The sequence below is a fragment of the Sinohyriopsis cumingii genome, chromosome 2 (assembly GCF_028554795.1).
Source record: "Sinohyriopsis cumingii isolate HCF-2022 chromosome 2, ASM2855479v2, whole genome shotgun sequence".
Lineage (NCBI taxonomy): Eukaryota > Metazoa > Mollusca > Bivalvia > Unionida > Unionidae > Sinohyriopsis > Sinohyriopsis cumingii.
In genome coordinates this window covers 5,293,071-5,315,970 of record NC_142962.1, presented here as the reverse complement: position 1 = coordinate 5,315,970, position 22,900 = coordinate 5,293,071, and the positions used below count along the sequence as shown (strand labels likewise).

Here is a 22,900-nt window from a genome sequence, read left to right as displayed (position 1 = left end):
TCCGACTTCAGTTTTATGAAGGTCATACCACTTTTAAAGATAGTTTATTAAATTTGCCAATCTTTTAGTTTCTGGAAATTTATTAAAATGAGAGAGGAAATTAAAAGAGGAATTTAAATGTTAGCAATCCTTTTTGTATATTTGCTTCTTTGAGATAATGACTCATTAATTGTAAATTTATAAGTAAAATAAGCAGCTTTCTAAGTTATATAAAACTCAAAGATTTTCCTTTCATTTTAGATGAGCACAATGCCAGGTCTTCCAACACGCCCATGTTTCTACGACATTGACATCGACCCAGAGACTGAGGAGATTGTTGGCCTGTCATAACCATAAAATCACATTCAGAGAATGAAAACAGTATAAATATTTAGGACATTTCTTTTGCAAGGGTGCAAGGGAGACAGTGTGTTGTCTTAAATCATCAACATCCTACTTTAAATATTTATGATATTACAGTTTGTGCTACACTAAGTATGTATATAGTGGATCAGGAGGTGCTAAAACTGTATTGGAATTTATTGTCTTACCTGTGAAGTACAGGTAAGACATGGGCATGTCATGTCCTACAGTGTTACTGTTGTTGTAGGCAATGTCATAAGCGTCAACTGTTAGTATTTGCATTGTACCATTTTTCTGAAATGCATATGTAGCCTTGAAATTTATTTACATATGCATCTCGAGAAGGCACTACTCACTGAAGTTTTAATTAGGTCACAGTGACTGACTTTAAAAGGTAATGGTCAGGGCTAGCATTAGAGTATGAATTATGCAGTGGTAGAGATGGCATTTATGAATTGTATTGTTATTAGGGATTAAAGAAATTCTACTTGAGCAAAAAATGGACATTATGGTTAATTAAGGATCAATATCCACAGCTTGTAATTGTGTAATAAATAGTCGGAATTGCTAACATATTTTCATAATGCACATTGTAAGACAGAGTTTAAGTATCATTAGCTCCACATAGATGCTCACAAAGTATAATGAAATTTCAGTTTAGTAAAGTGACGTATGTAGATGACATAACCACAAGTTGAGTAAGGTATGGCATGCACATTTTAAAAGCAATTTGCTGTCAAATAACCTTGACAGGTAAAAGCTGTTTCTTATCATATAAATTAAATGGTAGTGACTCAGTTATTACAAATGGTGTACATGTTTAGAAATGTTGCTAAACGTTGCACTTACTCTTTTTTTTAGTTTTAATTGAAGTTTTGACAAAGATTAGAGAAAAATATTATTTTTGCATATGAAAAGCAAACTTTTTGCATATAGTTGAGAACCATACAGTCATTTGAGATGATGGAAATGTTAACATAATACAGGAGTTGCTTAAATATGTTGTCTATTCAAGTGCCATAAATGGATATGAATTACTTCAAATAGGCAAAAATAGACATTTTTCGATAACCCTTCACTACTTTTAAGGATTTTTTCAAGCCCAGTTAATGAAAAACATCCATTAAAACAACATATTTTAATAGGTACAACATTTTCAGACAAAATGAAGTAAAACCCAGTTTGTAAAAACAGTTACCATCATATGGACTAAAAAAGAGCCCATATTGGACATTCCCCAGGACCAGTTCCTTTAGAATATCATTTGCTGAAGAAGGTCTACTGCATCTTGTTAGTCCGCATTTTCATTGTAGAAATGTTTTTTTTTTTCTCATCGATTGCGCTAGTTTCAAGTTTTGAAAGGTTCCCATTATTGATATTGAAAAAATGTGTAACATTCACATTACTGTTTTAGTGATTCATTTTCATCATGTGATCATATATGTATTGATGTATTTGTATTTGTGCAGTAATTCAGGAATTTTTGAGGATTTTCTATTGAAATTGTCAGAGAGATATACAAACAGTAAAACTGCAAAGTTCATTTCCATATTTATGATTTTTCATGATTTTTTTGGCTGGATAATTTTATAAAGCATGTATGCAAAGAAATTAAGTTGCCAAGTCCAGTGCTGCATTTTGTTTTCTCATTGTTACATATTTTGTAGTGAATATTTGATATTAAATAAGCTGAAGATAGTGTACATTCCTTAAGGAGTGGATTTTAACATTGTAATTGGCACTTTACTTTAGACCTGTTACAAATTATCACAATTCATACCTCAAGTGAGAATAGTGGTGGATTCACTAATCTTTTTTGTAAAGGTAGTCATCACAATTCATTGTTTTGCTTGCACCCTTTTCAAACTTTGTACACATCCCAGAATGCATTATCTTGTAACTAGAAAAATGACAGCTAGGATAAATTTATTGTACATACAACAATAAAAGCAGTTATGTTCCTGATCATCTGTGTCATAGTTGGATCCAGTGTTCATGAAGTATAGTTATATAATGGATCAAAAAATTCATTTAAGTGATTTACATTTTGTATACAGTATAAAATTAATGTAATTAAAGTTTTAAAAAATGGTCTCATTTTGTTTTGTATGCTTTCACAAAACGTCAAGGTTAATAACTGAAAGAAGATGCCCAAGAAGGTCTGATGCCATTCACCAGATTCTTAGTTGACAGTTCACCTCTTCACTAAGCAGGCTTATATAGTATTGTAAAAACTATGACCTATGAGATGAACTCCAAAAACTTTATATCATTTTGCTTTTGCCTATTTTACTGTAGTCTGAAAAAACCATGTCTAGGATATAGGCACAATTAATATGCATAATCTTTTTGAAGATCTTTAAAAGCTATGTTTACATTTGAAGCTTTAATTTGTGAATTTAACATAAATTGAACTATTTAGGCTATGGGTTTCATTACTCTTGGTAATTAAATTTAGGGGAAAATTCAGGTATATTATTTTTATTAAAACTTTGAAATACAAAATATAAATTCCAAATAATTGCAGTGAATTTAAGAAATGCCCCAAAAAAGTGTTATAAATGACAGGTATTTCAGGCACTTTAACAGCAATACTAGCAAATGTCAGGCCCCATTTCATGTCCATGTTGTTTCCATATATTTAGGAACTTAAGATGTGGCCAAGATTTTAATATCTGCAAATAAATGTATAAACATATATGTGGTTTTTACCAGAAATATGTTCTTAATGGAGGAAAATCAATATTTGAAGAAGAAAAAAAAAGAAATTACTTGCAAAGAGTTGTCTGTGTACAGAAATTCTAACATTATAACATTGCACATAGTTTATGCTTGTCTGCAATTGTACATTTTATGTCACAATATTTGTATTTTATACTTTTTCCTCACATATAATTACAAAATTCATTTTAATCTCTAAGGTGCATTAATTTGCTTAATTTAATTAATGCATAAAAATCTATGAATCTTGTAAAACTTTTTTTTTATATCTAGTTTTCACAGTTGTTGCAAAGAGAACTCTGCAAATAGTACAACCCTGGTGCTGTACAGTAGTAGATATAATTGGTTACATTCATTGCTGTCATATTGTAAAGAAAATGGTTTTTGAAAAGAAAGAAACCTTATTACAATGCCTAAAATTTTGGAATTATTTTCAGCCACTGAATTGCATTATGCACAGCTTGTGCTCATTATTAACTTATTGGATATCTTGATAATTTAAGTCCATTTGGTACCAGTGTACTCAAAACTGGGTCAGAATTAGTCTATAGAGTAAAAGGATCAACCATTTAGATGTAAGATCACCTCATTAATATGTGTATCTCTTGTTCATCATCAGACTCATCCATGAGGCTCATGATAAAATCCCCATTTCCAAGTTTGATCATGGGATGAGAAATATGACTTGCAGCATGGTAAAAAGCTCAGATAATCAGATGCAAAGATCAGCTTATTAATAAACATATCTTGCTTGTTATCAGACTGGTTTGAGAGCTTCATTTTTTTATTATACATTCAAAGTCAGAGAGAAGAATCACATATGAAGTGTTGACTTAACAAGCTCAATCAGATGCAAGATAATATCATTATGAGTGTATTTCGCTATCATCTGACTTGTCAAATCTTGACAATATACAGATTTATTCCAAGCTGAATCAGAACAAGTGCAAACAATCTGATACAAATTCCATTAATATGTAAAGATCCCTCGTGTATAATGATGATATAAATCAGTATTCCAAGTTTGATTAGTACCAGATGAAAAACAAGGGTAAGAAGGCCTATTGATTTTTGGTGGGAATGTGTAAGTCACTGACCAAAAGAAACTGAGTTCCTCAAAGGGACTGATGCTTTTAATCAGAAAAAAAATTGCAAGATAAGACCACTTCTTCCCTTTAATGGCCAAGTGTTAAAACAATCTCTGCTATTGTTAGCAAACTGGCTGCATCTCAAAATGACCTTCCATTTACGAGTTGCAATTCTTCCAGATAGTCACTGTGGTGGCCATAAAGGAGGTCATTGTCATTCAGGTTGTAGTTGTTGTAGGGTTTAATGCCATTTTTCAGCACACAATAGGCTATACATGGCAGCCAGTATTAATGGTGGAGGAAGAACCCAGGAAAGAACCACCAACCCATGAGAAGCTACTGGCAAGCTTTCTCACATACCCACATTAGCCGAATCCGAGACTTGAACCCACGCAGACAGAGGTGAGATGGCAGTGATCCGTAACGGAGAGTGCTTTAGACTACTCAGCCACTTGTCATTCAGGACCAGCTAGAGATCACAAAAAGTCTGCCCATGTCGGTACAACCCATCCATTCAGGAGGAGTAGCAATCGTAAGATTCTCAAGATTGTGGCCATAGTGGATGTGCGAGGGGCACCATTTTGATTTAGGACCTACCAGATATCATAAACATCTTATGGTGAAAATCCCCTGACAATATGACTTCTTGTTCAGGATAGCAATAACAAGATTTTCTTGGTGGCCATATTGGACATTTTCATTTAGGACCAACTAATATTTTGGTGAAAACCCCATATTGATATGACCATCCACTGAGAAGTAGAAACAAGAAGATTTTCACAATGACCACTTTAGCAGCCATATTAGTCATGAGATTGGCATCATTTTGACTTGAAGACCTCTTTTTGATTCTAGAATCCATTCAGGAGTAGTGATAACATTTTCAAGATGGCAGCCATACTTGAGGTCAGATTGACACGATTTTCATTTGGGACCAATGTCTTTTATTGAAAACCTCATGTAGATATGACCCTCAATTTAGGAGGAGTAGTGATAACATTTTCAAGATGGCAGCCATACTTGATGTCAGATTGACACAATTTTCATTTGGGACCAATGTCTTTTATTGAAAACCTCATGTAGATATGACCCTCAATTCAGGAGGAGTAGTGATAATATTTTCAAGACGGCTATTGTGGGAGTCGTACTGCCTGTCCAAAGTGACACCATTTTCATTTAGGCCCAACTAAATTATGAGATGAATATTTGTGTAAAGTTTCATATTAATCTTCCAAGTAGAAGTAGCAATAACAAACGTGCTAAAGGACAGATGAAAAACCAATCCACAAGGAATAACAAAGGCCCTAAAGGACAGATGGATGACAGAGATGAAAAACCAATCCACAAGCTCTTCTGGTCTATGATCAGTAAAGCTTTTCAAAAATGGTTTCTGCACAATAACTGTAGCACTACAAAACCGACACAGACCAAACTTTATGAATTGCTTGCACTTGTGGTAAAAAGATAAAGCCTTCTAATTTTGAGGCTGAGGGCAAGGTCACGGAGTGAAAGAAAAAAGGTGCTTCCGCACAAGAACAAATTCTATATCACCAACCTTTGTGGATGCAAATTTATTTTTAGGTCAGGGTCAGTAAATGATTGGAGAAAAATGCTTTCTGCACTACATAGTTCTATGTCACAAACCCTTACAAAACTTTATGACTGAGAGGAACTAGATTTGGGGGTCAAAGGACAAGCTTACTTTTTGAGAGATTGGAAAAAAATGGTTCCAGACCAAAAATTTCCTTTATCTACATGGAGGACAATACAATTCTGGGGTGGGCATATAACGTGCATTCTCAGGCATTGTTACCTTGCAAAATTCTATGTAGATGCATCTTTAAAAGAACATTTAGGTCACTCTGAGCTATATCTTCTCAGGAACTTAAATGAAGTGTGTTAAGGTCAGTTGTCTAGGCATTGTTAACTGCATTATTCTGCATCTTTGTGAGAAGATGCAGGGGTCAAGCTAGACATGAATTTAAGGGAGAAGTCACTTCTTTTGGACAGAGCATGATAAAGTGGGAGCTAAACTGGAAAAAGTGGAAGCAAAGCAAGAAACTGTTTTTTTTTTCACTTTTTTTTTAATTAGGTCCTTTATTTTTCAGTATGCATTTAACATAAGCTTTAAGCATTACTTTATTTTCAAGTTAAAAATGTTTATTATAAACTGATTATGTTAGTGTCAAAAATTTATTATATTCATATCCATTATATTCATACTTGTATTGGACTGCTCGGGAGACCTAAGTGGTTAGAACGTCCACCTCAGATGCAAGTTGTGGGTTCTAAACCATGCAGTCATATTAAAGACTTATAAAATTGGTACTAGCAGACAACTTGCTTTGATCTTAGCATTAAGAGGTTAGTGTTAGGACTGCTCAGCCTGGTGTCAGCACAATGTGACTGGGTTGCATGGGCGCACGCAGCATAGGTCAAGGAGGGTCACTTGACCCCACACACCCCAATCATACTGAAAATATATATATATATAAATTATAAGTTTAATCATGCAAATGAAGCTGAAAACATGTCAAGATTCTGTTCAAAATGCTTGGTAAATATTGGCTTAATTTCAGACTGCTTATGCATGGAACTACGCAACTAACTCTCCCGGCCGTGACTGAGAATACTGTGGGTGGACATGATGCTACATGTATGTGGCATGATGCTCCAGTGCTAGACATTACTATAAACTGCCACAGTGCAGACATCTTAGTGATGTGACTAAAATTGTTAAAGTTGCATTAAAATCTAAACCACACACACACATATACTTGTATTCATACATGCTGGGTATTTTAGCCATATGACTTTAACAGAGCACAGAAACTATGCATTGTAATTAATTTTAACTGAATGGAGTAACAAGATTAGATTGCTGTAATTGAAAGTCTGTAAAAATGCTTAATAAACTACCACTTTTGTATAAAATTGAAAAGATTTCTAAACTACTTTTTGAAACAACCCCTGTAACATGTACATAGAGCAAATGTGAGTGACTTCATGCCACACTGTTCATAATAATTTCACAGCTGCTGATAAAACGTTACTGTAACTAATCATAGACAACACAGTGAAGCATACAACTGAACTAGATGCTCCATTCCAATTGGAGCGACACAGCTATGGTGGCGTAGTGGTTAGAGCATCCGCCTCAAATATGGGAGGTCGTGGTTTCGATCGCCAGCCAAGTCATACCGAAGACTTACAAAAATGGTACTAACAGCTTCCTCACTTGGCACTTGGCATTACAAGGTTAGTGTTAGGACTGGTCGGTCTGGTGTCAGGATAATGTGAGTGGGACATCACAATACATGTCTGCAACATGATGCCCCGTTGCCAGACATCACTAAAAACTGCCACTGCAGACATCTTAGCGATATGACTGAAAAACTGTTAAAACTACATTAAAAATCCAAATCACATACCCCAACTGAATCGACACAACCAAAAACATGTATTGTGCCACGTATCTATTTTTAACATGGGATTTTCTCTCCACAATCTATTTATAGGACTGTAAATTTATGGTTTTATTATTTGCTTATATACTGGTAGTAATGACATGCACTGGTTAGATAATATTGCTTCAATATCTTTATTGTATTTTCACAAAAATGAAGGATGTCAGTAAACAACCTTGACCTTAAAGCATTTTTTTAAAAATTCCCCAACATTGCATTGTCTCATGTTTCAGAACTACATGATTATATATTTAGCTAAATCGTCTATTACACAATATTTAGACTTTGCTTTCAATATATTTTCCTTAATCTATTTTGCCCAATTGTTTATGAAAATGAACAACCTAACAAAGTGGTATTTCATAGAGCAATGTCTGGCATTACAGGTTTACTTATGGTTTAAAACTGATAATAACAAAATTAGTGCTCTTCACCAATTATAGTCTGTAAAGAAAAATTACCATTTACATATTAATGGTTAAATTTTGAAACAGAAGTTGACATATTTTCATCAGGGAATCGAGCAGTAGTATATTGCCTGGAAAAGGGTTAATGGTCAGTTGCCTTTAATGTGCAAGAGTTGTCAGCTTAATTGGCATCAACATGGCATAAATACATTTCACCATGGGCTACAACACAACACTGTCAGTACTATCGAGGCTACAGCAAGGGAGCATCTCAAAAGTCAAACTTTTGTCAGTCGTACATATTAAAAAATATTACAGCAAAGTCATTTTCACTTTCCTAACAGAAGAAGGTGAAGTTTACATTTTTCATGCAACATAGTCTCCCACTTCACCTGGTAGCATGACCCCTGTAGATGTACACTATTGAGTACACAACTATCTCACTAAATGTAGGTCACAGGCAAGGCATATATCTGCCATGAATACTTTTCAAGCCCATATCTACACATCTGGAACACTGCAGCATCTGATGTCTATATGTGCACTTGCAAATACAATCATACAGAAACAGGAGTACCATGAATGATGCCCAACCTATATTTAATGCCCCTCTAGGCACTACAAGGCAAAGTCAATTGATGATTACTGACCAATGGTCTTGATGGCCTTTATACCCGAGAATTTTGTTGTCTTTATTACGCCAAGTGCAAGCCATTCAGAAAGTTGGTCAAGGAACTTACTCTGGAATAAAAGTTTAGTCGCAGTGATGATGAAAGTTGACCTTTCAACTCCAAATCCAATGGACCACTTCTTTGTCAACATAAATTAAAGTTAATCATGAAGAGAAAAAAAAAACTTCTTCTTTAGGTCACAGTAATCTTGATCTTTTATCTCCAAAATCAAAGGTGTCTTTCTCACCAAAAGTGTTCAGCCATACAAAACTTTGACAACAAGATTACATATATGTGATGCTATTGGGTTGCTTGATGCATTGATGGAAAATAATGGCCATTTGAAAAGTGATAAATATATCCATATTCTGGATAAGCATTTGTGGCATGTTCTCACAACACTTAACCAACTGGAGCTGCTAGTTTTAGGATGCTGACTGCCTATCTCACAAGTCTGAAGATTTATCAGTTGAAGGCTGACAAAGGCATTAACATTATGTTTGACACTGCCCTCACCAAGCCCAGATTGACACTGCCCTCACCAAGCCCAGATTGACACTGCCCTTACCAAGGCCAGATTGACACTGCCCTTACCAAGGCCAGATTGACACTGCCCTTACAAAGCCCAGATTGACACTGCCCTTACAAAGCCCAGATTGACACTGCCCTTACAAATCCCAGACTGACACTGCCCTCACCAAGCTCAGATTGACACTGCCCTTACAAAGCCCAGATTGACACTGCCCTTACAAAGCCAGACTGACACTGCCCTTACAAAGCCCAGATTGACACTGCCCTCACCAAGCTCAGATTGACACTGCCCTCAAAAAGCCCAGATTGACACTGCCCTTACAAAGCCCAGATTGACACTGCCCTTACAAAGCCCAGATTGACACTGCCCTCACCAAGCCCAGCTTCACACTGCCCTTACAAAGCCCAGATTGACGCTGCCCTTACAAAGCCCAGATTGACACTGCCCTCACCAAGCCCAGATTGACACTGCCCTTACAAAGCCCAGATTGACACTGCCCTCACCAAGCCCAGATTGACACTGCCCTTACAAAGCCCAGACTGACACTGCCCTTACAAAGCCCAGATTGACACTGCCTTTACAAAGCCCATACATTAATATTATATTTGACACTGCCCTCACCAAGCCCAGATTGACACTGCCCTTACAAAGCCCAGACTGACACTGCCCTTACAAAGCCCAGATTGACACTGCCCTTACAAAGCCCATACATTAATATTATATTTGACACTGCCCTCACCAAGCCCAGATTGACACTGCCCTCACCAAGCCCATACATTATTATATTTGACGCTGCCATCACCAACCCCAGATATTAACATGTCTGACACTACCCTCACCAAGCCCAGATTTTAACATAATGCTTGACATGGCCCTCACAAAGTCCAGATATTACCATTATGTTTGATAATGCCCTTACAAAGCCCAGACATTCATGTTATATTTGACACTGCCCTCACAAAGCCCAGATTTTAACATAATGCTTGACACAGCCCTCACAAAGTCCAGATATTAACATTATGTTTGATAATGCTCTGACAAAGCCCAGACAATAACGTTACGTTTGACACTGCCTCCACAAAGTCAAGATTTTAATGTTTGACACTGCCTCCACAAAGTCTAGATTTTAACGTCTGACACTGCCTTCATAAAGCCCAGATATTAATCTTTGACACTGACCTCACAAAACCCAGACATTAACGTTATGTTTGACGCTGTCCTCACGAAACCCAGATATTAATGTTATGTTTGACACTGCCCTAGCAAAGCACAGATATCAATGTTGAAAATATCTGGTGGAACTTGAAATTCCGACTTAAGAGAATTATTGATCACCTCATAAAAGTATTCACTGTAACTTGGCTGACTTTGCAGAACAATAAATTTATACCAGTCTCTTCCATGAAGACTATTCATGTATTTTATTCTGAAAAGCATAAACTATTAATGAGCAAAAATCGACTTTAATTCCATTTTTTGCATAACATTAAACATCAATTTCAGACAGGACATGACATTGTGTTGTACTGACAATTTTCATGATGCTTTAAACAGTTAGGCTTAAAAAATAACTTTTTGATTTATATAATAAATGCATAAAAACACTAATTATACATATCTACTACAATCATCAAGCATTAATAATGTGAAGAATAAATACTTATGACATTTTCCCCAATCACACTAATGGTCATCCAGCATTAAAATGTTAAGAATAAATAAATGTGACCACTTTCCCAATCATATTAATAGACACAAATGGCAAAGACAACTAACAACACATACATGTGCACAAATTGTCCCTAAATCTTAGTCTTTAGGTCCTCTGGGATCACAAGGCATGATACTCCTTTCATCTTCACCATGTCCACACAAAGCACAATACATCTGATATACCTGCAATATACAAGTTGATAAAAAATATGAAGTTATAAACCAAAACTGAAGATAAAAGTAAGTAAATTAAATCTACTGGTGCACAGTAAAATAAGTCTCAGATGCTGCCTCCATGTAAAAGACATATACTTAAAAGGAATAGATGAGTGTATGGCAGAATGAATTTGTCTTGGCTTCACAATCATTCATGTAATGTATGAAGAAAATACATCAAGTAGTTTTTAAAATGTAAGAAAATGACAAAATTTAAGCTAAACCCAATGTAAATCTCCTATGACTGTGACATTGACATAGGGTAAAAAGGGTTAGTAAGCATGCTGCAGAATGAATTGTCTTGGCAATGATTCATCCCACTCAGACGATAATCTAATCAAAGGTTCAAGAAATAAAAACAAGTGAAACCACATTAACCAAAACCTAAACACACATTTTCTACAAATGATCTTGTCACTTTTGAAAGCAGGCACATCAGGGAATGAACTGTTTTATAATGATTTTTTGTAGTTATGAAAAGAAAATTTATTGATTTGCCTTCATCAAAGTTCAAATATTTATAGGTATTTTATTTCAGGGATTAACATCTACACAAATAAAAACTACATAAGAACAAACAATGCAAACAACAAATGCTGGCTGTAAGAATGGTTAAATGAATACTAGTATGAGCATAAACACCTGTCAAAATCAATCCTTTATTTTCATCCTAGTGCTCAACATCAGACAGAAACAATGCAGCCAACAATATCAAGCCTATATTATCCTTTACTTAAACTGTTGCACTGTTCTTATCAGCATGTTCTATGAATCCTGTTATACGGACAATGTCATCATTCCATATATGTACCTAACATTACAAGTGATCAACTGCCATTTGCTCAATACAGTCAGCAGGAGGGTAGTCATTCACCCAGTTGTATACCCTACAGTCCAGTTTTCAGCTGGTCTGTCATGGCACCTTCTTAATATATTCTTGCCCGTGTGAAACTAAGTGTCCAGTATTTTTTAGTTCCATCTGTGGCCACCCTAGTCAGCAGTAGGAGGCAACCTTTGACCTGTAACGGTGGAAAGTGTCTCCCAGAAAAATGTACAAAGGCCTGATCTGTGGCTTTGAGAACACTAGACTTGTACAATTTTGAAATGTCAAGATTATTTACATGGTAACGGTTTGTATAGTACAAGTCACATGGCTCATTTACATGCTGTGCTCTAAGTTACTTTTTGCAGCTACAGGTGTCATTTTGGAGAATCTGATTACACATACCTTTAAATGGTGTTTATTCACTTTATTTCACGTCATGTCCATCAAAAATTCCATTGAAGATTGTAAAAATTCATCAAAAATGCTTAACAGCAAATTCAATGATAACATACTCAGACATTTGTAGGTACAGTCAAGCAAGTGGGGTGGTCTTGTTTAAACCGGTTTTGTCACACGCTAGGATGCAAGAGGGAACGCACCAGCATTTGAAAAAAAGTTGTACTACAAACATAAACAGAGACATGACAATGTCATCATTTATAAACATAATCTGGGTAAACACCTGCAGGAAAAAAAATCAGCAACAAGTCCAATAAATTGGAGGCAATTATTTAACTTTGTATATATCTTCTGTATGGTATATATATATCTTCTGTATGGTATGTCAAACCTTTTCAATTCATACATAATACCTATTTTTTCCATACAATTATGAGATTTCATACACATAAAAGACTAGAAAAATGACTCAATTCAGATTTGTTTCAGTTAAATTTTACAACATGCTAAATTATCACTTTGAAGAAACATCATATGTACAAGCTAAGAATAAAACTTAATGTATGTTACTCCTCTACCCCATTCACAGTTGAACTTCCATACAGGAGATAAACAAAGATGCACACAACTTCTTGTTCATGTGGTCATACCTTGATTCCCCTGCACTAGTAATATTTCAACCTAATATTGACTTTCTTGACCCAGTGTAATGCCAAACTGCTATTGTAAAAGTCCATAGCGATCGATAATTTTTGTCTGGAAATTTTGTTATGACAATTAACGTGTAGATCACTCAAAATTCAAGACTGAATAAACTTTGTTATAACTACATTATGATTCAATTTTAACAATAAAATTATTTTTAAAACTTACATCAGTAAATGTGCTTACATGACCTGTGTGACTTGTACTATACCATGTGACTTGATTGAGAAAGTTTATTGATTGGCTTTGTCAGAAAATCAGTGGTGTGAGCTTTAGTACCATGCTGTAATTTGTGTACATACATGGTGTTTAATTAACACTTGTGCATCAGGGAACAGTTTTAGTGTTCCTTTTTTGGACTGAAAATGCATGGATAAAATTCGATGTGTATTATGAGGGATTTTATTTTAAAAGAAAAGATTGCTACTTGTAATTAAGTACATACGTTGTATTATCTATGCTTTATGTGGATTATTCATTCAGATGGATCACAACTGTGGTTAAATCTGCAGAGAATAAAGGGAGCAAAACATTGTAATGCAAGTATTTTTGACAACAGTTTCAATATAATGAAGGGCTGATGTTAATAAGTACTAAATCTGATTTTATACATCAGTGCATCATTTTCCTTCATTTTTCATTAATGCTAGTGCTTGATAACATTTGGCTCATTTTTTGTGGAAGAGGGCTTGGACAAACCACAGCATCAACAAGTTTTGATATCCTGTGAAAAAATAGTGAAACCACAGTATTTTACTAATTCCTGATAAAAACATTTTCCAAAGATAAAGGCATAATTAAAATGCGATTTTCTTGCTTAAAATCTGTGTCATCCAAAATGATTATTATATAAACCATTTACCAAGTTTTAGTAAAAATGGAAGAAAACAAGTCTCTAGATCTAGACTGGTAAAAAGCTCAACCAGTCTGATGCAAAAATATTCAATAACATATTGCGAATCTTAATTACTGTAGTATTTGACAATGATAATAAAAGCTTAAGGTGAAGAAAAATCACATTGGAATTTGATCTCTATAATGGTAACAATTGTAGCCAATCAGACACAAGATTACTTCATTGCAATGCAGAGATTTTGTTCCTAATCAATCAAACTCATATATCTTGATAATATAAAACTATTTAGCAAGTTTAAAGAAATCATTATTAGGTACGTAGTTGTTAGATTGTTTACAAGCTCAGCTGATTAGATGCACAGTCACATCATTATATTACATGAAGTTTACACATGATTGTACTTAACAAAGATCATGATACATAAGTTACCTAGTTTCATCAAAATCCTATTAAAAAAATACAGTGGTAATAACTAGGTAACCAATCAATTAGATACAAGATCATCTCATAAATAAGCATCAGTGATGCTCATCCTAACAATCGTCCAACATCCTGATGATATTGGACTATTTACCAAGTTTGATCGAAACTGGGTCAGAAATACAGTCTCTCAAATGGTACATGTAAGAAGCAGTCTAGTGCATGATCACCTATTCCACATCTTGATCATTCTCATGATAAAACATATTTTGATGATATAAGACTTATTTACCTGGTTCAATACCAAAAAAAATGATCACAAATAAGAGCTGCTAAAGTGATGACAAGATCAACCAATCAGATGCAGATCACCTCATTAATATTCATGGTTTCTGCTCATAGTTGTACTCATCTAAGATTGTAATGATTTAAACCATTTCACCCAGTTTGATCAAACTGGATCAGAATATAGTCATTACAGTGGTAACAGTTAACAAGCTCAGCAAAACCCATGTATGATTTTTACCATATAAACTAAGAAAATATTTAAAGTTTGATGAAAGTAAGATCAAAAACAATGCTTCCAGAGTGGCAAAAACTTGAATGCAGAAGCACCTTATTAATATACACGAATCTTGCTCATTCTCAAACTTATCCCAGATCCTGAAGATATATACTAAGTTTGGTCCAGATCTTATCTGAATTAGAGCTCCCACAAGGGTAATGAACTCTGCTGACCAAAGCAAGATTACCTTGTCAACATGCATGGCACTCCCTCATTATCAAAAGTCTTGAAGATCTCGATGATATAAGCATATATTCCAAGTTTGATCAAAATACTATAGCAATTATAACTTCCAGAGTGATAACAAACTCAGGCAATCAGATGCAACATTACATCATCATTATGCTTGGATCTTGCTCATTACTGTACCTATCCATAAACTTGATGATGCAAGCCCATATTCTAAGTCTGATCAAAATCAGTTCAAAACTACGGCTTTCAGAGTGGTAACTGGTGCAACCAATGCGATATCACCTGCTTGGTATGTGAGGAACTTGTTTATTATTGACCCTGTCCATGATCTGGATGGCATAAATATATATTCCAAGTTTGAACAAACCAGATCAGAAACAGAGTGGTAACCAGGTTATTCAATCCTTTGCAATATCACCTCATTAATATGCATGGATCTCACTCATTATCAAACCCATCAGAGATTGTTGTGATTTAAACCCATATTCCAATTGTGGTCGAAATCAGATCAGTGTTGAGAATCAATTGTTGATGGATGGTTGACTAATGAGAGACCATGCACTATGGATGCTGAGCCATACCAATAGCTTAAATATGGCCATGTGGGCTAAAATCTTTAACCAAATTCCAAATACTATTACTGTGACCTGACTCAAAGAAACATATCAGAGGAGTGATGAAGAATGTCACAGAATGTCTAGCTTCATTATAATAAAAACCAAGTATGATGAGACTCTCTCAGTGCATTTTAGGAAATATACAAAAATGCAAAACTTAACCAAAATCCCCAAATGTTGACAACACTGCTCCCAGAAATATAACAGCTTATCTTGCTTCCCAATAATGTGGGCTTGATGAAAATTAATAAACCTCACCTGATATTCATCAACAACCCTAAATGTGTATTCATGGTTTGCTATTACATGTTCACACTCATGGCACACATCTGAAAAGAACAAATGCACAGTGTAAAATACTGTGTCCTGAAATAACATGATCCACAAGTTTGAATTATCTGTTTTAAATGTAAAACAAAACTTTTAAAAAAATGTTATGTTTAAAATGTCAAATTTCAAAGTCAAATTACATCTCATAATTTTGGATACATAATACTGATTGTCCTGAATTGCATCATAACTATTGCAGAATTTACAGTGCTGCCACAACAAAATCCAGTGTCTTCCCTTGTATGTAGTTTAAAATGGCCTCAAAAGAGTAGTGATTATTTTTTGCATTAAAGGTGCAACTTTTTTTTTCAGAAACCAAATCTGTGCAAGATTCAATCACTTAAAATATATTATGTCAAAAAATACAAAGAGCATAACATTCATATTTTAATACATAATTTATAACAAGTTATGTTTGTGCCAAACAAATTAAACAGGCACAAGACAGGATCAGAGTAAACAGACCAATGTTTAAAAAGCTAGTTCTGTGTTAGGCAAATCACTGGCAATATAAAACTATTCTTTAGCCAACTTACGCTGGAAAGTAACCAATTCTTCATCATTATCTTCATCTTCTGTTCTCTGAACATTCACAATTTTTATTGGCTCACAAGCCTGGCATTGTGCACATCCAGCAAAGTTCATCATATAGGATCCAGTGTCCAGGCATATGGTATCCTAAAAGTAAAAATAAAGTATACCAGTTGGGGGTGATAAGGATACTCTTCAGAGAACAAGAAAGCCATAAATCTTAACCCTGAGGATAGCTGTACAGCCACTTGTCTAATACAGCCACTTGTCTAATACCAGTGAACTATCTGGACCATATTTTTACTTGTTCTATTTTACATCTTCACAATTCTCCTTTTTTCCAGTGTCTAATGTCTATAATGCTGTATAATGGTAGTACCATTAATTAAAGTTGGACTGTATATTACCTATTACTTTGAGAGATCCTCCCTGGATGCACAGTCATGTTAGAAATTTATTTTGACAACAGAAAAGAATCCTCTGTTTGGCTGAAAGAATGAATCTTTCTTAACACTGGGCCAAATTGCTAGAAATTGATTTATAAGTACCATATGAGGTGCCAAACTTTATTATTTTAACAAATTACCTAACTGGGGTATAAAAAACAACACAAATGCCAAAAATTCTGTGCAACTCAAACCTGGTAAAGATTTTACAAGGACTAATAAAGACGACATCACAAGACAAAAGAACAGGAGATTCCACTGATTCAAAAGTAGATGAAACTGGAAAAAATAAGGCAAAGGAAACAAATTAAGAGAGGTAAAGAAACCACATTAAACCTCTCATATAGAAGATTATCTGATAATGACTATATACTGTTAGGCAAAGGGCTAAAATTTTGTCCCAAACTGAAATATCACAATAAACTTAAATTAGCTGAATTTTTTTTTTTAATTTTCCAGATGCATAAAATTAAAAGTTTTTATGATAAAGCATACAACAATTCAGAATGTAAACTGGATTCTTTTCATTCTAAAAAAAATGAGTTATCCTAACACAATTAAATCATCTTTTACACAACCTAGTGGACGTGATTCCTATTTAGATTTTTATATTGACATGATCACAAAAGAGATATTAATTGGTAATCATCAAAAGCAATACCATAGTAATATTTTTAAGGATGAAATTAAATCTTTATATAATCTAATGAAAGACAACAGTATAGTGATTAAAAAGGCTGATAAATCAAACACTATTATGACTCAAGAAGATTAAGTTAAAGAAGTTGAAAGTCAATTAAATGATGAAAAATACTACAAACATATTAATGATGGCCCATCAATAGAAATTAAATTGAAAATTTCAACATGCATTAATGAGATCGCTGAAAATAATAATTCTGTATATGAGGAATTTGATACTCTCCGTCTTAACATACGTACACCTCAATTCTACATTTTACCTTTAAATTATCCAGGATGACCCATTATATCAGGTTGTAATTCATATACTGAAAACCTATCTCATATACTGAAAACCTATCAAAATTTATTGATAGTGTTTTACAACCTACAATGAAATCACTTCCTTCATACATTAAAGATACTAATGAGTTCATTAAAAGTTGAAGTCTATTCCACAGCTTTCTGATAATTCTATCCAGGTATCATTAGATGTAACATCTCTATATACCAACATTCCACACATATAGATGGTATTGAAGCATGTAAATATTTTCTTGATAACAGTCCTAATAATAGCACACTATCTAGTGAAGATATTTGTAAAATAATAAAACATATCTTGAAAAATAATTATTTTCAATTTAATAATACGAATTACATCCAGATAATGAGTATGGCAATGCATAGTCCTATGGCTCCTTCATACACTTCCCTTTTCATGGGTAAATTAGAAAAAGATTTTCTTCAAAATGAAAAGTTTAATCCATCTGTTTGGGTTAGATTTTAAGATGACATATTTATGATCTGGAACCATTCAACTGAAGACCTGACAAACAATTCATTGTTCACCGAAATCATTTTCACCCAACGATTAAATTTACTTATACTGCATCTAGTATGCATGTTTCATTTTTAGATGTAAATGTTTAAAAAAAATTGATAACACTATCTCTACAAATATTCATGTCAAGGAAACTAATATCCACCAATATGTGGAATATTCTTCATGTCATCCCATGTCATGTAAAAACGGTATACCATATAGCCAGGCAAAAAGATACAGACCCATTATTTCAGATGATTGTCAATTACAAAATTCATTGAATAAATTAAAAACATATTTACAAAATAGAAATTATCATACACATATAATTGATTCTGCGCTGAACAAAGCCTGTAATCTTATTCAACATGAGGTTTTAAACACAGCAAAATGTACAATAGAGAAAAATATAATTCCTTTCCCTATACAACATAATCCTTCATTACCTAATATAGGCCTTAAAATTAATAAATATTGGAGTCTCCTAAATTTATCAAATAAAAACTGTAAAATCACTTTACAAAAATAAACCAATTTTTGCTTATAGAACACCACTTTAGATACCAATGCACTATATAAAATTGTATATTTTTTTAATAAATTGATAAACTGATAAATTGTATATCCTTATAACAGCATAATTATATGTATGAATGTTTGTCTATTTTTTTTTATTATTTTAACAAATTAGCTAATAAACTCCAAGATGTCAAATGGGCTCTGAGAGGCTGAGTGGTCTAAAGCACTCATTGTTACAGATCACCATCATCTCACCTCTGCCTGCATGGGTTTGAGTCTCTGGTTCAGCCAATGTGGGTATGTGAGAAAGCTTGCGAGAAGCCTTCCCTATGTTTTTCCCTCCATCAGATATCCTGGCCAGAAAAATGTGCAGAAAAATGGCCTTAAACTCTTTAACAACAACAACCAGGATGTCAATATAAGTCCAAAAGTATGGTGAAATATAATTAATGCATTTTCAAAGTAATATAACAAATTGAGGTATCCATTTCTGATATATAATAACTAATATTTTCACTACTCGTGAAAAAGCAAACTTCTTTAATAAATTTAATAAGTATTTTTCTGAACAATCATTGGTAGATAATATTGTACTTCCACTACCCTGCCTTTTTCTGACACTGGCCTTAATAATATTCCCATTGGCATAAATGATGTACCGGTAGATGTTTCTTTCAAATGTCCACATTTGTAAGGCCCTGATAACATCTATGCAAGGTTGCTTAATGAATGCACTCAAATATTAAAGTGACATTTATCAAAACTGTTAAATAATGTACTCAAATCATGATATTTTCCACTATTATGGGGAAAGACTAATGGTATTCCTATTCATAAACAAGGGGCAAAAATGAATTTTCAAATTACAGACCTATTTCACTACTAAGCTGCTTGAGCAAAACACTAGAAAAATGTACAATTTTCTTGGTTATCACAGATTTGGTTTTACTCTAAAAGATTGAGCTCCTGTACAATGGTGTGATTTGTACAATTCTTTTTGCAAGGTGGTTGACGAAGGCAAAATGCATGCAATTAGAGTAGTATGTGATATTAGCAAAGCCTTCAGTAAAGTCTGGCACAAAGGTTTAATTCATAAGCTAAGAATTATTGGAATTGGTGTTGGACTTTTGGAATGCGTTGAAAATGATCTCTCAAACAGGATGCAAAATGCAGTAATAGAAGGATTGCACTTTAGTCCAACAGTATGTCTGGGGTGGTGTGCCCAAGGGATCTACACTTAGACCACTGCTATTTTAAATTTACATTTATTACATTATCACTGATATACAGTCTAGTACAAGGCAGTTTGCTGATAATACAGTCTTGTCAATCATTGTTGAGGACCCAACTCTGGCTGCTGGTGTCTTGAATGAAGGCCTGTTTAAAATCATTTTATGGTCTGATCAATGGTTAGTTGATTTTAATCCAAACAAAACAGAATCGATGACCATATCCAGAAAATCTCACAGGGAATAACACCCAAAACTTTTGTTTACATGGTTATAAGGTATGGCACTTTTCATAAACACTTGGGCCTAAAGATAAATGAATCCTTACCTTGGCATATACATATAATGGAAATAACTACAAAAGCATGGAAAAAGTTAGACATAGTACTATGAATGCTGAAATTTAAATTTGACAGAAAATCATTAGAACTTCTTTATTTCACTTGTGCAAGACCTGTTTTGGAGTATGGGGGATATTATCTCGGATAACTGCACCAAATATGAAAAAGAGGAAATAGAAAAAAATTACACGCTGAAGCATTTGTGGAGCAACAAAATCCACATCATAAGCTAGAACTCTGGAAAAGACAAAATGTGAAAGAGTTTCACCACAAATATAGAATAATAACTTTTTTTAAAAATGTATCAGGATATGGCTCCAAGACACGTGCAGGCTTAGATCCCATCAAGTGTCCAGCAGGCAAGTAATAGACAACTTAATGATGGAACAATACTCCTAAAACCCTTTGAAAGGACAATCTTTACCACAGTTCATTTTTTATCAAAGTCTATTGCAGAATGAAATATTTCTCTCAGTGGAAATTTCAAACAACCCTTCATTGTATGCTTTAAAATCACACCTAAATATGAATCTAGAAAAAGTCCCAATCCCTTTCTATTAAGGAGAAAGACTAACACATATTATGCACAATAGACTTCAACTTGGCTGTAGTTTATTAAATGATGATCCTTTCAAAAATCATGTCATCTTGCAATATCCGTTCATGCTGCTTACCAGAAACTGAAAAATATTTACTCTTAGACTGTACAAAATATGATACTCATAGAAACCAAACAATTGGAATATTGACCCATATTACATTACACATATAACTTTGTTATTAATGGGTAACCCCTTACAATTGGAATATTGACCCATATTACACATATAACTTTGTTATTAATGGGTAACCCCTTACAATTGGAATACTGACCCATATTACACATATAACTTTGTTATTAATGGGTAACCCCTTACAATTGGAATATTGACCCATATTACACATATAATTTTACAATTGGTTGAGGTCAATGAGATCTTCCATAATTACCATTAAAAGATCAATACTTTTGTCTTCACTTTAAGTTGTTACATTTCTGGTATTTATTTGGTTATCATAAATATATACCACCCAAGCTGGAGTTAAAAGTCCTTTATCTACCTCTCCTTTCAATTTATCAATGCCAACATTCTTTATGCATTTTTTGTTTGGTCTTTTTTCTTCTAATTTGTTGATTTGCAAGTATACAATAAGATGTTACTACTGTAAATGGTTATTAGTTACTGTCTGACATTTTTAAAATATTACATGTATAATTTTCTTTTAATACCTCATTAGCATATTTCAATGTCTGCAACATATGGTTATCATAGAAGCTTGCATTAAGAATGGATCTATACTGAGAAATACAAGTTTAATAATAAGCATTTCGAAATTTAAAGTTATTTAATTTTTAAATATCGCAGTGTTTCCATAGATTTACTGTGAGAGTTGAATTACAACCATAAATCATAAAAGCTCCCATGGGAGACAGGTAAGAATGAAGAATTATTCTTTTGCCATTTTGTTTCCTTGATTAAAACACAGTCCAAGTTTCCTCTGTCTTTTTCCACACCAACTGAGACATCTGGATTGTTGGGTGTGAAAAATAACCCCAAGTTCCAACTTTTTAAATATATAACCTAGAGATAAGGTCTGAAAAAAATTGACCCCCAAAACCGGAAAACTATGGATAAAAGACACACCTCTTCTCCCAGTTAAATGCTGCTTGGGAGAAGGGGTTAGTCCTACAATGCAAAACTCATCAAATGATATTTTTGTTTTGGTAGCTCCAAAACATAAATACATGTAACATGTGATACTTCGTACATTGTAAGACTAATTATCACCTAGAAACAGAATAGACGTCGACCCTGACAACTGGGGAGCTAAATGGCGTTTAGTCCGAGTTTCCTCTAACCCTTACACTCCATTTTAGATATTTTTACATTTTAACGAAATATTTAAATTGAGGTGGGATGGTCTGAGGCCAATTGGACTAAACGAACGTGATCCCTGACGAATTCGGATTTACCATCTTTTTCGCGATATACATTAAATATTGTAAATTACACCAGAAAACAAGGTAGCTTTTACAAATGTTTCACAAATATCTAAATAACTATAAACAGCGTGTACCCTGTCAGGACAATTTTCCTTTAAGCACTGCAAACACATCTTGACATAGGATAAGTAAAGTCCTCCTCCCTTGCTACAGGAAGTATTTTTCTCACAAGTTAAAGCACTCCAGTCCGAAACGTTCCAACTGTGTATCCATACA

At 33.9% G+C, this 22,900-nt stretch overlaps 2 protein-coding genes across 3 annotated transcripts in view; one reads left to right on the top strand and one right to left on the bottom strand.

Annotated features, from left to right (window-relative positions):
- The window catches only part of LOC149804273 (C-1-tetrahydrofolate synthase, cytoplasmic-like), a 95,143-nt gene extending 92,709 nt beyond the window's left edge, over window positions 1–2,434 (top strand). Inside the window, exon 24 of the mRNA XM_089938250.1 lies at window positions 241–2,434. Coding sequence (XP_089794376.1) covers window positions 241–330 — 90 coding nt within the window. The 3' untranslated portion in view covers window positions 331–2,434. The remainder of the gene's footprint in view (window positions 1–240) is intronic.
- Window positions 2,435–6,215: 3,781 nt separating this feature from the next.
- Window positions 6,216–22,873, bottom strand: LOC149804272 (protein Churchill-like). Of its 2 annotated transcripts, XM_089938276.1 has the most exons (5): window positions 22,759–22,873; window positions 16,604–16,745; window positions 15,996–16,066; window positions 11,014–11,124; window positions 6,216–6,624 (listed from the first exon to the last, which is right to left on the bottom strand). In XM_089938276.1, exons 1-4 carry the CDS (start codon window positions 22,795–22,797, stop codon window positions 11,038–11,040), a joined length of 339 nt encoding a protein of 112 aa, XP_089794402.1. In that variant the 5' UTR covers window positions 22,798–22,873; the 3' UTR covers window positions 6,216–6,624; window positions 11,014–11,037. The 2 variants fall into 2 exon arrangements, with proteins under 2 accessions (XP_089794402.1, XP_089794392.1); XM_089938266.1 differs by lacking the exon at window positions 6,216–6,624 and having other exon boundaries at window positions 10,676–11,124.
- Window positions 22,874–22,900: the final 27 nt, after the last annotated feature.

What these genes read in the sequence shown, in the direction of transcription:
- LOC149804272 (XM_089938276.1), bottom strand. Translation starts at nt 22,797, where the DNA reads ATGTGTTTGCAGTGCTTAAAGGAAAATTGTCCTGACAGG. An exon ending in AGGAAAATTGTCCTGACAGG is followed by an intron (nt 16,746 to 22,758) that starts GTACACGCTGTT and finishes TTTTACTTTTAG; the next exon opens with GATACCATATGCCTGGACAC. An exon ending in GGGTTGTTGATGAATATCAG is followed by an intron (nt 11,125 to 15,995) that starts GTGAGGTTTATT and finishes TGTATATTGCAG; the next exon opens with GTATATCAGATGTATTGTGC.